The 16,468-nt window shown below is 42.5% G+C and overlaps 1 protein-coding gene across 1 annotated transcript; it reads left to right on the top strand.

The window, feature by feature from the left end:
- Window positions 1–40: 40 nt before the first annotated feature.
- LOC133537771 (alpha-tectorin-like) lies at window positions 41–16,243 on the top strand. The gene is made up of 16 exons (XM_061878855.1): window positions 41–253; window positions 333–401; window positions 7,721–7,814; window positions 7,901–8,003; window positions 8,080–8,311; window positions 8,400–8,577; window positions 12,292–12,370; window positions 12,468–12,530; window positions 12,599–12,798; window positions 12,871–12,996; window positions 13,105–13,289; window positions 13,366–13,520; window positions 14,092–14,337; window positions 14,835–14,997; window positions 15,740–15,832; window positions 15,959–16,243. The coding sequence occupies exons 1-15, from the start codon at window positions 53–55 to the stop codon at window positions 15,830–15,832; spliced, it is 2,187 nt and encodes a 728-aa protein (XP_061734839.1). The 5' UTR covers window positions 41–52; the 3' UTR covers window positions 15,959–16,243.
- The last annotated feature ends 225 nt before the right edge of the window (window positions 16,244–16,468 follow it).

The raw sequence follows: 16,468 nt of genomic DNA, 5'->3' as shown, positions 1-16,468 counted from the left end.
CAATCAGCAGAGTGCTTCGGTTTTTTGACAACAGGTGGACATTTCCGGTGGCATGGTGAATGTTTGCTTCGATGAACACAACGGCTTGGACTGCTTCCATATTGTGCACATCGGGCCGCAAAATGGAGCCGTGTCGTCCTTCATGGTGGAAGCGGGGCCTGGATCAGAGTTTCATACCGCGCTGCCAGAGCTCACTGGGACGTCACCATGCTACACGGTCCTGGAAATGACGACAGACACTGGCAATGGCGTGGTAGGTCACCTCCTGTGTGGTCCACACTTTCTCACTGCTAAGACAACACATCCTCATGTCTGATTCTCTCGCATTTCAGTTTGCCATCTATTTCCGTACTTTCGGCCAGCAAGGAAGTATACGTTTCAACCTGTTTGAAGCCAACCTGGTGAGTTTTTCTGTCCGCCTGGTATAACACCTGAAAACATCCAATCAGTCCTGACAAGTAAAGAACTGTCGATAAACAACACTAACATTATTTACATGTCAGTTAGTTGGCCAGACATCATATTTAGTGTACTATATTTACATCACATGTAATTTACTATTGCAGTGGTTCTCAGACTTTTTTATACCAAGTACCACCTCAGAAAACACTTGGCTCTCCAAGTACCACCATAGTGACCAACATTAAACTACAGTAGCATAGCCGGACTAAGTATTCAATAAAAACAAGGCAGACGTTTTATTTAACAAGTAAATGTAATATTTTGCCCACTGTAACATTACACACACTTTGTACAGTAAAGCGGTGTTTAAGTATTTAGTTAAAGGCCTACTGAAACCCACTACTACCGACCACGCAGTCTAATAGTTTATGTATCAATGATGAAATATTAACATTGCAACAGATGCCAATACGACTGCTTTAGTTTACTAAATTGCAATTTTAATTTCCCACGGAGTTTGTTGTTGAAAACGTCGCGGAATGATGACGCATGCGCGTGACGTCACAGACTGTAAGGAAATATTAGCGCTGCACGACTCGAGGCTAAAAGTCATCTGCTTTAAACGCATAATTATACAGTATTCTGGACATCTGTCTTGCTGAATCTTTTGCAATTTGTTAAATTAATAATGGAGAAGTCACAGTAGAAAGATGGAGTTGGGAAGCTTTAGCCTTTAGCCACACAAACACAGTGATTCCTTGTTCAAAATTGGCGAAACTGTACTATGGATCAGAGCGGTCAAGCGAACATGGATCCCGACCAAATGTCAACCAGCAGTTTTCGGTGAGAAAATTGTGGTAAAAATTCGCTTTTTACCGGAGATCAGCTGAGCTTGCGCCGTCCATACAGCTGCCGTCGACTTCCCTCAGACACTGGCCTCAAGATACCCGTGGACACACCCCTCCGACTATCAGGTATTATTAAACTCACTAAAACACTAGCAATAAAATAGAAAGATAAGGGATTTCCCAGAATTATCCTAGTCAATGTGTCTAAAAACATCTGAATCCGTCCCAATGCAATCGCCTTTTTTTTTTTTGTAGTCCTTCGCTATCAATATCCTCAAACACGAATCTTTCATCCTTGCTCAAATTTATGGGGAAATTGTCGTTTTCTCGGTCCGAATAGCTCTTACTGCTGGTGGCTCCCATTAAAAACAATGTGAATATGTGTGGAGCCCTGCAACTCGTGGCGTCACACGCACATACTTCCGGTAAAGACAGGGCTTTTCTATTAGCGACCAAAAGTTGCAAACTTTATCGACGATGTTCTCTACTAAATCCTTTCAGCAAAAATATGGCAATATCGCGAAATGATCAAGTATGACACATAGAATTGACCTGCTATTCCCATTTCAACAAGAACATCTCATTTCAGTAGGCCTTTAAGTGATTATTTGGCGCACCACTAGATCGAGCCTGCGAGAATCACTGGACTATTGTAAGCAGCCTGGTCCAGCTCCATTGTCCTGCCCTGGGCTCGAACCAGAGTCCCTTGATTGAAAATCAGGGGCGCTAATCATCAAGCTACAATCCTGAGCTGTCAGACAGTTTTCTAGTGCGACTCTTAAGGCGCCAGGGAGTGAGATGTACCAATGTTCCACCAGACAGCTGCATTGGCCGGTATCCATTACACTCGCTACCTTAAAGCCCTCTCATCTGGGTCACGTAACCAGTATGGTCATGCAGTATAGACGATATAGATTATAAATGATATACATTTAAAAACAGAGCTTTTATTGCTATCGTCGTTCGTAACAATGTATGTTGATGACACATTCTAGCTGTGTCCCGCAAATTTTACAGCGACATGCAAATGACCACATATTCAACTAATCCTCTTCTCCATGACGGTAAATAAACGATGTTTCTTACAAGTATCCAAGTATCACTATCAGCAGGGACAATAACAAGTATAGTATCAGTACCATATTTTTGGGATTATAAGTCGTTGCGGAGTATATGTTACACCGGCCGAATATGCATAATTAAGAAGGAAAAAAACATATACGTCGAACTGTTCAGCCTTTCTCAGTTTTTATAAGTTACCGCCAACGATGAAATGATCCATTTTAATAGCTACGGCAGTAGCATATAGCATATTGAAGTTAGCATTCCATGACCCACAATGCACTTCTGCCATGACCCTCACCCGCTAAATTTTTATTGGTTGACATGTGTGTCAGACGATTGCTGACGTGTGTGTGACGATTGCTGACATTTTCTTCGTCTCTTCCGCGAATGAGATAAATAATATTATTTGATATTTTACGGTAACGTGTTAATAATTTCACACATAAGTCGCTCCGGAGTATATGTCGCACCCCCGGCCAAACTATGAAAAAAACTGCGACTTATAGTCCGAAAAATACGGTATATTACGGAACCCCTAAAGCATGGGTGTCAAACTCTGGCCCGCCGTGTAATTTCATTTGGCTCTTGAGGCAATATCAAATTAACATTAGAGCTGGCCCGCCGCTGTAACACCGCATTCACCACTAATAGTCATACTCGTCAACCCTCCTGATTTTCCCGGGAGACTCCCGAAGTTCAGTGCCCCTCCCGAATTTCTCCCGACTTCCACCCGGACAATAATATTGGGGGCGGGCCATAAAAGCACTGCTTTTGGTGTTCTCTACATGTCGCCATGTCCGCTTTTCCTCCATACAAACAGCGTGCCAACCCACTCACAAAATGTATGCGACTCATACACACACACACAAGTTTATGCAAGGCATACTTGGTCAACAGCCATACAGGTCACACTGAGGGTGGCCATATAAACAACTTTAACACTGTTACAAATAAACGCCACACTGTGAACCCACAGCAAAAAAGAATGACAAACACATTTCGGGAGAACATCCGCACCATAACACAACATAAACACAACATAAACACAACCGAACAAATACCCAAAACCCCTTGCATCACTAACTCTTCAGGGACGCTATAATATACACCCCCGCTACCACCAAACCCCGCCCCAACTCAAACCCGCTGCCTAAAAGAGGCATTCAATCTGTATTTTTATTTTATTTGATATGCCATTGATATTTTTTAATTATTATTATTTAAAACTCGATTTTGCATGTCACTATAAAGTGATATAAGCCTTGCTTGGTCAATATTCAATGCAAAACTTATTTGGGTCCCTATTAAAGGATTAATTTGTTCAACCTCTGCCCGCGGCTTCGTTCAGTTTTAAATTTTGGCCCACTCTGTATTTGAGTTTGACACCCCTGCCCTAAAGGGACACTGGGGAACTTTTTTTTTAGATATGTATCTCGTGGTCACGCAAAAGTTTCTCGTGCACTCGAGATGTTTTCAGGTGAGCACAAGAAACATATAGGGACAAGGGGAAAATATTTTTTTGAGATACGTTTCTCGCCCGGAAAAGTGTGGAGTGCCATCTCCGGGTTGGGGAGGAGACCCTGCCCCAAGTGGAGGAGTTCAAGTACCTAGGAGTCTTGTTCACGAGTGGGGGAAGAGTGGATCGTGAGATCGACAGGCGGATCGGTGCGGCGTCTTCAGCAATGCGGACGTTGTATCGATCCGTTGTGGTGAAGAAGGAGCTGAGCCGGAAGGCAAAGCTCTCAATTTACCGGTCGATCTACGTTCCCATCCTCACCTATGGTCATGAGCTTTGGGTCATGACCGAAAGGATAAGATCACGGGTACAAGCGGCCGAAATGAGTTTCCTCCGCCGGGTGGCGGGGCTCTCCCTTAGAGATAGGGTGAGAAGCTCTGCCATCCGGGAGGAGCTCAACGTAAAGCCGCTGCTCCTCCACATCGAGAGGAGCCAGATGAAGTGGTTCGGGCATCTGGTCAGGATGCCACCCGAACGCCTCCCTAGGGATGTGTTTAGGGCACGTCCAGCTGGTAGGAGGCCACGGGGAAGACCCAGGACACGTTGGGAAGACTATGTCTCCCGGCTGGCCTGGGAACGCCTCGGGATCCCCCGGGAAGAGCTAGACGAAGTGGCTGGAGATAGGGAAGTCTGGGCTTCCCTGCTTAGGCTGCTGCCCCCGCGACCCGACCTCGGATAAGCGGAAGATGATGGATGGATGGATGGATGGATACGTTTCTTGTGCTCACAGGAAAACATCTCGTGCGCACAAGAAACTTTTGCGTGAAGATGAGATACTTTCTCGTGCTCACGAGATACATATCTTAAAAAAAAAAAAAAATGTCCCCCATGTCCCTTTAGGGGCTCCGTAGTATATTATCACCAAATCATTTTGTCATTTTTGTTGTTCACAAACTCAGGAAATTAATCCCTGTATTTTAAGGTCAAAAACCAAAGAACGTAAATCCGAACCAATGGTAGTTTTTGCTTATGTTTACTTGTTTTACTTGAAATATCATTTGTAATAAGAGGGAAATCATTTCAATATTCAGTTGGTATTGTTACACCACCATACTGTGTTTTTTTCTGATTACCTTTCTAATCATTCAATGATCTTAAAAAATTGAAGTATCAGTATCAGCCCTGTTACTACTTGGTATCGGCTCCATATCCCGATTTCTAGCACCACCCAAAACTAATGTCAAGTATCCAAAATACATAGGAACAGGTGAATATTACATTTTTACAGAGGGATACATAGAACCATGCTACAACAGAAAGTAACCAGTAAATTAACAAGTAGATTAATAATAGTTTTGACAAAATAATAAAATAAAATGACTGGATTGTCAATGTCAGCAGCCACATATGGAGTCTTTACAAACTATTTAGAAAATATTCTATTTTCATTTACATACCAAAAATATATGGTCATTTATTTTGATATCACAAAAGGCTGCAATATACAAAACCCAAAACCAGTTAAGTTGGCATGTTGTGTAAATGGTAAATAAAAACAAAATACAATGATTTGCAAATCCTTTTCAAACTATATTCAATTGCATAGACTGCAAAGACAAGATATTTAATATTTGAAATAACAAACTTTATTTTTTACAAATATTAACTAATTTGGAATTTGATGCCTGCAACGTGTTTCAAAAAAGCTGGCGTAAGTGGTAGCAAAAAAGACTGAGAAAGTTGCGGATTTGCTCATCAAACACTTATTTGGAACATCCCACAGGTGAACAGATTAATTGGGAACAGGTGGGTGCCATGATTGTGTATAAAAGCAGCTTCCATGAAATGCTCAGTTATTCACCAACATGAATGGGGCGAGGGACACCTCTTTAACAACATTTTTCAACGAGCTATTTCAAGGATTTTAGGGATTTCACCATATAAGGTCCGTAATATCATCAAAAGGTTCAGAGAATCTGGAGAAATCACTGCACGGAAGCGGCAGTGCTTGTGACCTTCGATACCTCCGGCGGTACTGCATCAAAAATAGATATCAGTGTGTAAAGGACATCACCACATGAGCTCAGGAACACTTCAGAAAACCACTGTCAATAACTACAGTTGGTCGCTATGTCCGTAAGTGCAAATTAAAACTCTACTATGGAAAAGCGAAAGCCATTTATCAACAACACCCAGTAACGCAGCCGACTTCGCTGGGCCCGAGCTCATCTAAGATGGACTGATGTAAAGTGGAAAAGTGTTCTGTGGTCTAACGAGTCCACATTTTATATTGATTTTGGAAATGGTGGACGTCGTGTCCTCCGGACCAAAGAGGAAAAGAACCATTTGAATTGTTATAGGCGCAAAGTTCAAAAGCCAGCCTCTGTGATGGTATGGGAGTGTATTAGTGCCCAAGGCATGGGTAACTTACACATCTGTGAAGGCACCATTCATGCTGAAAGGTACATACAGGTGTTGGACCAACATACCTGTATTTTGCCATCCAAGCAACGTCTTTATCATGGACGCCCCTGCTTATTACAGTAAGACATGCTAAGCCACATTTTGCGGGTGTATTAACAGCGTGGGTTTGTAGTGAAAGAGTGTGGGTACTAGACTGGCCTGCTTGTTGTCCAGACCTGTCTCCCATTGAAAATGTGTGGTGCAATATGAAGCGTAAAATACCACAACAGGGACCCTGGACTATTGAACAACTTAAGCATGGGAAAGAATTCCACCTGAAAAGGTTAAAAAATTGGTCTCCTCAGTTCCCAAACATTTAGAGTGTTGTTAAAAGGAAAGGCCATGTAACACGGTGGTAAAAATGCCCCTGTGACTACGTTTTTGGAATGTGTTGCTGCCATTAAATTCTTAGTTAATGATCATTTGTAAAAAAAAAAAAAGTTTTGTCAGTTCCAACATTAAAGGGGAACATTATCACCTATGTAAGCGTCAATATGTACCTTGATGGTGCAGAAAAAAGACCATATATTTTTTTAACCGATTTCCAAACTCTAAATGGGTGAATTTTGGGGAAATTAAGCGCCTTTCTGTTTATCGCTCATGTGGTGAGCTGCCACTTTCATTTTCAACACATTACAAACACCGGGTGTCAGCTCTGTTAGTTTCCGTTTTTTCAACTATTTTTTGGAACCTTGGAGACATCATTCCTCGTCGGTGTGTTGTCGGAGGGTGTAACTACACTAACAGGGAGGGGTTCAAGTTGCACCACTGGCCCGAAGTTGCGAAAGTGTCTCCCGCCAGACCGCTGAAATCCGAGTCTGAATCCGAGCTAATGTCGCTATATCTTGCTGTGGTATCTGCCATTGTTTGTTTACATTGGCAGCACTGTATGACGTCAAAGGGAAATGGATAGTCGCATCGCAAATAGCAAAAATCAAGCCCTTTAAAGCTTTTTATAGGGATATTCCGGGACCGGTGAAATTCTGAAAAAAACTTCAAAAAATACAACAAGCCACTGGGAACTGATTTTTATTGTTTTTAACCCTTTTGAAATTGTGATAATGTTCCCCTTTAAATATCTTGTCTTTGCAGTCTATCAAATTGAATATAAGTCGAAAAGGATTTGCGAATCATTGTATTCTGTTTTTATTTACGATTTACACAACGTGACAACGTCACTGGTTTTGGGTTTTGCATATTGTGATATAGATTTTAGGTTACATTGTCCATCCCTAGCCACCAGTTTAACCGACTTAGTCCAGTTCTTGCGTCTTTCCCTGGGTTCAAACCCAGGGCGCCGGCTTGTTGTCCAGCATGACTCTTAGGGCATTAGGGCGTGAGGCTTACCAACGTTCTATTGCAAAGCTGTACCAGCTGGAATCTGTAATCATATCGAATTTACTGTTGATGTAAGCGAGTGTACCATACGGACAGCATATTTAACGTTCTGTGCACCTGTACATGTTGGGCTCGGGTTGGTGTGTAGGATGCAGAAGTGCAGGTGAACGGCTTGGTAGTGGACCACTGGGAGTCCGTTGAAAGCACGAACCACTTTCTGGTGAGCGGCTGCAGACACGAAGGTTTGTGAAAGACATGGAACGTGTCTGGTCCTCATGGTTTTCCCCGTCATTCCCCGCTTGATGGTTGATGTTTGTGTTGTTTCCAGATCAACTTCATTTTCCTGACACAAGGGCATGCGACTCCATGGGCAGCTTTATAAAGTGTAATGCCTCGGCCTACCTGGACTCCGCTCCTCAGCCCAATGACTAGTAAAGACTCAAAACGACATCTGTTCACAAATGTTTTGTTTAATGCTAACAATGCTAACCAGTCCCACACCCCCAGCTGTGTAAGGGATGTCAGCTTGTGCACGGTGAGCGGATCCACCGTCATTAACAACCGTGGGGGCTCCACCTCCATCCACAATCACTGTGCCTACGATCTTGTGGAAGAACTGGACATGCAGGTGGTGGGCGTGTTCAATGCGCGCCGCCGCAAAGACGTGATGTTTTTGGAATATGTGGTCATCGACCTGGGTGACGCCGTCATTAAACTGGGCCAAGGCGGGAAAGTTCAGGTGAGTTCAACGTCCACCCACTCACTGCCAACTGAATTGAATCTCTTTACTGCAGCAACAAGGTCAATCAAACGTGTGGTTGATGCAGGTCAATGCTGAGTATGTGGACCTTGGAAATGTATCCGAGATCCACAGCGGCGTGGAGCTCTATAAGGACATAACTGGGGTCTCCGCCATGTTGTCACACGACACGTACAACACCAAGCTCTACTTTGATGGCAACTCTGCTGTGTTCTACATCGTGGGTCTTGGCTGGGTTCTAAAAGGTAACTGTGAGCCATTAAAACGAGCCATATTGGACCAAAAATACAAAAAAATAATCTGTCTGGAGCCGCAAAAAGTTAAAAGCCTTATGTAAGTGTTATAATGAAGGCAACACATTAAAGTAAGTGTCTCAAAGGGTTTGATAACTCCTGGAAATGACTGCCTTAAAACTGCTAAAGGTATAAATGTGTGTGCCCAAGTTGGAGGAAAGGACAGGCTGTCTTCTTCTAATGGATTTATTACAATCTTTGCAAGCTGGGTAACGTTTGCTGTGGTCTGAACCAACATGGTAACGTTTGCTGTGGTCTGGAACAACATGGCACACAATAAGAAACGCGGCCGATATTACTTACAGATAACGTGTCATGAGACATGCAAAGAAAAATTAAATACAAAGAGGACATAAGCAAAGGAAATTAAATAAACTCAAATATACCTACAAACGAGGCATAATGATGCAATATTTGCACACAGCTAGCCTAAATAGCATGTTAGCATAGATTATTAGCACTCCACGCAAGTTAGTACCATCAACAAAGCTCACCTTGTTGCATTCACACACAGCATAAAACGTTTGGTGGACAGAATGGGACGAAGAAGGAATGGCATTATACACGTCTTTCTGTGGCAGCGACGGAGAAAGTTTTACAATATACCAACTGCGGTGAGTTCAAGGACCGCCAAAATTAGTTGGACAAAACGGTGCTGGCCAAATACCGTCATCAGTGAAGCATAAACACAAACATATTAACAGTGGGCTTTGTAACAATTAACACGATTTGTGTTATGTTTGTCCTCCTACAGAAATATTATTAAAACAATAAATATATTTTTGAAAAAGCTCCAGGGAGCCACTAAGGCGGTGCTACAGAGCCGCATGCGGCTCGAGAACCGCAGGTTGCTGACCCCCGCAGTAAAAGACATTTGGTGCCTGTGTTTTGTCGAATTTGCCCTGCGATGAGGAGGCGACTTGTCCAGGGTGTACCCCGCCTTCCGCCCGATTGTAGCTGAGATAGGCGCCAGCGCCCCCCGCGGCCCCAAAGGGGAATAAGCGGTAGAAATGGATGGATTTTGTCAAATTTGTTTGCCTCCTTGCTAAAGGTAACTGATAGCGTAACTCGATAGTGGAGTCCATTGAATTAGTTTACCATGTCGTGATTACTGTTGAATTTTGTTTAGCACAAGTGCTGCTGTTTGAAATGTTAAGACGGTAATTAAAAGGAAAATGTAAGGTACCAACTTTTTCACCAAAAGTGGTTCCTGGTTTTAATCTCCTGTGCCTGCTGGATTAGCAGCAAAATTGTCAGTACTTATTACATTTTTGCATTTGAAAAACAACTTTAGAACCTTTTTATCCTAATTGACCTGAAATTTTAACTCTTCCATCCATCCATCCATCCATCCATCCATCTTCTACCACTTGTCTCTTTTTGGGGTCGCTGGAGCCTATCTCAGCTGCATTTGGGCGGTAGGTGGGGTACCTCATCACAGAATTTTAACTCTTGCAAACATTAAATTACTGATATGAAAAGGTGATGAATATCCATAATTTTAACATCTTTAAGGTCAATAAAAAAAATCTATATTTCGCAGTAAATTTCACATGAGCAGTGATAAATTGATAAGTAATCTTCTTACATACCTTTCATTCAAGGATTCACAGAACTTTATTGTCATACCATCCCACATGAGACATGAATGTCATGAGTGTGATCCTGAGCCCTCTGTTTTGAACTGGTTGAGCTTCACTTTCTTTTTCCACTCACGACGGTTATAAAACAGATGTCTATTGAATACCAGATTGAACGTGAACGTTTAACAAACGCGACAAACCAGTATTCAAAGTGTAAAAATACATGCAACACTGATAACCTAACTTTTGGGGAATCTTAATACAGACACAACAAAACAGTGACAGGTTTCCACCACCGGGCAGTGCGGGGTTGTGACTTACCTACTCGATAGGGGGTGTCAAACTAATTTTAGCTCAGGGGCCGCATGGAGGAAAATCATGATAAAGACAACTACAGATTGTTTTCTTTGTCTTACTTTGGCCAAAAATAGAACAAACACATTCTGAAAATATTAAAATAAAAATATAGAAAAAAATACCGGCAGCTTTAAAGTTTAGATCAATGAAGGAAAGAAGAATGTGAATGAATAACTGAGTACATTTACATATGCATAATAATGTGTTTTCTTTTGTATTATTTTTTTTAAACACAATATAGATTGTGAAATATAACAGGATAATGCATACATACATTTATCATTTGTTTTCAAAACGGTTACAAAAATGTGGGACCCCAAAAATTTACTGTGGGACCCCGTTTTAATGACGTGATGGGGTCCCAGGGACCCCCATTTCGAGAATTCCTAGCACCAACACCGATGGAGTATTTTTGTGTGCAAAACAGCAGCAGGCGGCTGTGGCCTGTGGGCCAGTTGTAATACTAATCAAATATCATCCCGGGGGCCATAGATAATTCATTTGCAGGCCAGACCTGGCCTGCGGGCCTTGACTTTGACACATAGGTACTAGATGATTAAAGGCCTACTGAAATTAGATTTTCTTATTCAAACGGGGATAGCAGGTCCATTCTATGTGTCATACTGTTCAGAGAACATCGACGACAAAGTTCGCTAATAAAAAAGCCTTGCCTGTACCGGAAGTAGCAGACGATGTGCGCGTGACGTCACCGGTGTGAGGGCTCCTCACATCCTCACATTGTTTATAATGTGAGCCGCCAGCAGTAGGGGAAATTCGGACAGAGAAAGCGACGATTTCCCCATTAATTTGAGCGAGGATGAAAGATTTGTGGATGAGGAAAGTTAGAGTGAAGCACTAAAAAAATAAAATTAAAAATATATTAAAAAAATAAAAGAAAAGGCGACGGCTCCAGACGGCGGCAGTTGGAGCGTTTCAGATGTAATTAGACACATTTACTAGGATAATTCTGGAAAATCCCTTATCTGCTTATTGTGTTAATAGTATTTTAGTGAGATTATAAAGTCATACCTGAAAGTCGGATGGCTGCGGTGAACGCCAGTGTCTCTGAGAGAAGCAAATGGTGGAGCCAAGATCACAGCTGCCTTTTTGACAGCTGCAGGATGTGGTCGCGTAATGCACTCAAGCCTCCGGTAAGAGCCAACTTAATATCACAATTTTCCCATCCGAAAACTTGCTGGTTTGACGTAGAGAAACATGTTCGCTTGACCGCTCTGTGTTAAAGCTTCACAACAAACAAAGAAACACCGCCTGTGTTTCGGTGCTAAAGGCAGCTGCAATCCACCGCTTTCCACCAACAGCATTCTTCTTTGTAGTCTCCATTATTAATTGAACAAATTGCAAAAGATTCAGCAACACAGATGTCCAAAATACTGTGTAATTGCGCGATGAAAAGAAACGACTTTTAGCCGTAAGTGGTGCTGGGCTAAAATGTCCACTCCAACCAATAACGTCACAAACACGCGTCATCATACGCGTCATCATTCCGCGACGTTTTCAACAGGAAACTCCGCGGGAAATTTAAAATTGTAATTTAGTAAACTAAACCAGCCGAATTGGCATGTGTTGCAATGTTAAGATGTCAACATTGATATATAAACTATCAGACTGCGTGGTCGGTAGTAGTGGGTTTCAGTAGGCCTTTAAAGTGCCAACGTGAGTCTTCAAAGTTCTTGAATACACTGACTTGTATTCTATCCTCAACCAGAGGGCCTTGCTGGACATCTGAACGGTCTGTGTGTCAACGAAAGCTTGACTTTGAGCGAAGCAAAGTCTTATTTGGAAAGGTAAGATTTTGTCAATTGTATTAAAAAAAATGCAGATTTATCATTTTCTTCTGTGTGTGTATCTATCAACTCCCTTTTGCTACTTGTTGCCCTCTAGCTGTGAGGTGCCGTACAGCGAGCCAGCTGACGAGTCCATCAACTGCACCACAGTGACTGAACAGTGAGCAGAAACAAAAAAGCTCCTCTTCGCTTTTGACATGTGTTCCATCCTTTCATCTTTCATTACAGCTGCCATGTCATGAACGGCTCCGACTTCGCCGACTGTCACGCGCACGTCAACCCAGAGCCGTACATCGCCGCTTGCATCCAGACCAGGTGCAACTACACAGATATGGACGGTGTCAAGTGCATGTTCCATGAGGCCTATGCTAAAGCATGCAGCCTGAAGAACCACTCGGTGGATGGCTGGAGGTCCAATGCCCAATGCCGTAAGACACGAACAAAGCGCACTTAAGTGTTTTGTAGTGTTTCTAATCTTCGTCTTTGTTCGCTTTCTTCAGCTGCCCATGAGATCTTCTGTCCAGACAATAATTGCTTGGTTCACGAGTTCTGTGCTGATGACATCAATGGTCAAACTGCTTGCTTTTGTCGTGCCTTATCTGAATTCAAAATTAACGAGACTGTGGGTAAGAAACTGGGTTTTTACAGCTAATATGGATTTCTAGTCATTCCTCCTACCATGCTTGAAGTTCTCCTTGAATAGCCATGTCTTTAATTTGGCTCGTGATCTTCAGGTAATCCGTCAGTCTGTGTAGATAACAATGCTACACTCACTGTGGCCGGTTGCCTTCTCGAGGAAAGGGGCATCGACTACACTAAACTGCACCTCAATGACGAGTCCTGTAGAGGGCACAGGGACATGTTTAACATGGTGAACTTCTACTTCAACACCAGCAATAACTGTGGGGCAGTGGTCATGGTGGGTGCCGCTCTGGTCCGGACACTTGTACTGTTCAAAATTTCATGAATAATCTCTGATCTCTGTGATCATGCAGGTGAATGACAGCAAAATATTTTACAAGAATACCGTCATGAGAGAGAGCATGCCTACACCTGATGGCATCCTGCGCTACGACTCCTTCCATTTGGACTTCTCCTGCTTCTTAGAACAGCCAGACATCAATGGCATGACTTTCAAAATCAAGGATAAGTGAGTTGATAGATTACTGTTGGGAGGAGGGTTAGTGGCAGTTGGAGCCCTCCGGATGGTGCATCGTCAGTAGCTCAGTTTTTAAGGACTTTCCCTGGGCTTTGGGACCTCAGAGTCTCCAAGGTTCAAATCCTAACACACTAGTACTTCAGGTCTGGTGTACATGGACTTAACAAGCACAACCAATTCAGCCAAATGTTGTTATGTTTGAGAGTAGGGACTCCTACCATCAACTGAATCCAATTCAAGTCAGTTTAATTCAAGTACTTGATATATTCCCTAAGGAATGTCCTTAAAATTGAACTACTTCAGGTAAGTGAGTTTGCTGTCCTGGTTAGCTGTAGCTGGGAGGGCATTACTTTTATTCTTCACTGAGTGACACACTGGAGCCTCCAAGACAATCACGTCAGACATCTTAAAGGTTTTTAGTGTACAATTGAGAGGAGACAGGCAATATGAACCTTGGCCATTGGAGTGAGCCCTGGGGAATATCTGAGCTGAGGCCAGGACAGTGGAGCAAGGTGGGATAGAAAAACGAGGATGAATTCATCAAACTGTGTTCTTTCTACAGCTCTGTGGTCCAGACAGTCATGTCTGGATCTTTTGAATACATCCTGAACATGACCACCTACCTGGACTCCAACCACACTCAGGCACTGGAAGTGGACACAGAAATCCTACTGAACCAGACCGTCTTTGTGAAGCTGATGACGGCCGGCTTGGACGAAAACCTCCTTTCTGTGGTTGTTGACTCGTGCTGGGCAACGAGTGAGCCATCGCCCACCGAGAGTCCCATGTACTACCTGATCATTGATGGGTGAGGAGATTTGACATGTCTCAATTTGATCCATTTGTGAATGAACAAACCTGGTATAAAAATCTGTCAAATGAAGCTTGGTCCCGCTATAGGCATGTTTCATCACTTTATCAGCTCTAAGAGGACATTTGCGGTTCAACACTAATGATTAATTAGCACTGTTGCCTCGTAGCAAAAATTTTCAATTCTGATGGACCGTTTTGTGTTAAGACAATTCCATTGAACAAAATAATAAGTAAACCTAAACTCCACTGGATTTTATTTCTGACTGCAAGAGTTAGATTCTGCAGGTTTTGGTCTAAACAACAGTGTATTTCCAAAGCCATCTTCATGTGGACCAGTTTAAACTCTTAGCAAGGTTTAGGTCAGTGATCTCTCACACTTAAAACAACTTGTAGCATTTTCAGACAGTAAGTCATAAGTCAACAAATCATCAGGGGATCTATCCTGTGACTCAGCAATTAGTCATCTATCGGTTGATGTCGGTTTGTGGGCAGGTGTGCAAACTCAGAGGATGAGACGGTGAGAGTGGATGTCAACGGACTAGGCCCAACCAGCTCCTTTTCCTTCAACATGTTCCAGTTCTACGAGGATCGCTTTAGCATCTATCTGCATTGCAAAATCCACCTGTGTCTGAAGGCAAACCAGATCTGCAGCCCGGTATGTTGAATTTAAGATTTGCCTCCTGGTTAGACTACTGTCATGTCCTTCTCACTGGGCTCGAGTCCTGACTAGAACCAGAAAATACAACCACATTAGTCCAGTGCTTAGGTCACTGCACTGGCTTCCCGTTGCTCGGAGAATATACTTTAAAACATCTCTCCTTGTGTATAAGTCTTATCATGGTCTTGTGCCAAAGTACGCCGCAGACACGTTAGAGCCATACGAACCATCTCGAGCTCTGAGAAAGTCAGGGAGTGGTCTCCTGCTGGTGCCCAGAGTCAGGACCAAACATGGTGAAACTGCCTTTCAGTTTAATGCTCCTAAAATCTGGAATCGTCTCCATGAAGATGTAAGACAAGCCTCAACATTGGCAATGTTCAAATCCAAGCTGAAATCAATTTAATTTAATTGTACATACGACAACTGAAAGTATTTTATGTACAGTATTTGATTGATTTTAATTAATAAAGATTGAGATAGGCTCCAGCACCCCCGCAACCCGAAAGGGACAAGCGGTAGGAAAATGGATGGATGGATGGATGTTTTAAGATGATTGTATTTTCTGATTTTAATTTGAATTATGATTTTATATCTTTATTTTTGCCTTCTTTTAATTTTCCGTAAAGCACTTTGAGTTGCCTTGTGTACGATTTGTGCGCTATAAATAAAATAGCCTTGTTATCCACTGCTTGGAAACGTGTGCATCATCTGCTTCTCTCTGTCGACACTTTTGTTTCAGAACTGCTCCAGCTCAAAGAGAAGACGTAGGTCTTTCAAGCCGCAGTACGTCAACGAAACTCCCAGCCTTATCAGCATGACCTTGACTAAATAGGTGAGGATGCATAATCTCAATGTCAACTGAAGTACAACAGATGTGAGGAGCAAAGAAACACATTAAAAGTCTTAATTTTCATGACAACTGGTCCACGGTCAACACGTCTTCTGCTTGTCTTCCCAGGTTGTGTCCATGGCGACTCAAAGAGTACAAAAACCTTCACAATGACTTTGTCCTGATTGGAATGTCTTTTAGAAGTGGAGTTAGCTTTGTTATGAAGCCACTTTTGACTGGAAGCATTTAGCGTTTGAAGGCTCTGTCTGTCCAACAGCTGCTATATTATTGTAACACGGTGAAGGGAAAATTACTTTATCTATACTGCAAATAAATCATCACTCAAGCGTGCTGACCATTACTCAAGTCAAGCTTGTTGTACTTGACTAGTTCATTCTTGTCTTGGTTGTGGACGACGGCATATATAAATATAAAGAAATATGCATTCATCAATTCTTTGACATGTTTGTTTCATTGCCTCCAAAAGAAAAAAAAAGTGCTCATCTACTAGCGATCGAAATTTTAACTGATATTTATCACAGCTTTGCTAAATATTATACTCACATGAAAGGTTCCTTCAAATGGGGTTGCACTGTAAAGGTGACACAATTACATTTCCGTAACACTTCTTACACACAT

The sequence above is a fragment of the Nerophis ophidion genome, linkage group LG19 (genome assembly GCF_033978795.1).
Source record: "Nerophis ophidion isolate RoL-2023_Sa linkage group LG19, RoL_Noph_v1.0, whole genome shotgun sequence".
In the NCBI taxonomy this organism is placed as follows: domain Eukaryota; kingdom Metazoa; phylum Chordata; class Actinopteri; order Syngnathiformes; family Syngnathidae; genus Nerophis; species Nerophis ophidion.
The sequence above is the reverse complement of the archived record's forward strand: the minus strand, read 5'-3'. Positions and strand labels throughout refer to the sequence as shown.

What these genes read in the sequence shown, in the direction of transcription:
- LOC133537771 (XM_061878855.1), top strand. Translation starts at nt 53, where the DNA reads ATGGTGAATGTTTGCTTCGATGAACACAACGGCTTGGACTGCTTCCAT. An exon ending in CAGACACTGGCAATGGCGTG is followed by an intron (nt 254 to 332) that starts GTAGGTCACCTC and finishes CTCGCATTTCAG; the next exon opens with TTTGCCATCTATTTCCGTAC. An exon ending in ACTGTGGGGCAGTGGTCATG is followed by an intron (nt 13,290 to 13,365) that starts GTGGGTGCCGCT and finishes GTGATCATGCAG; the next exon opens with GTGAATGACAGCAAAATATT.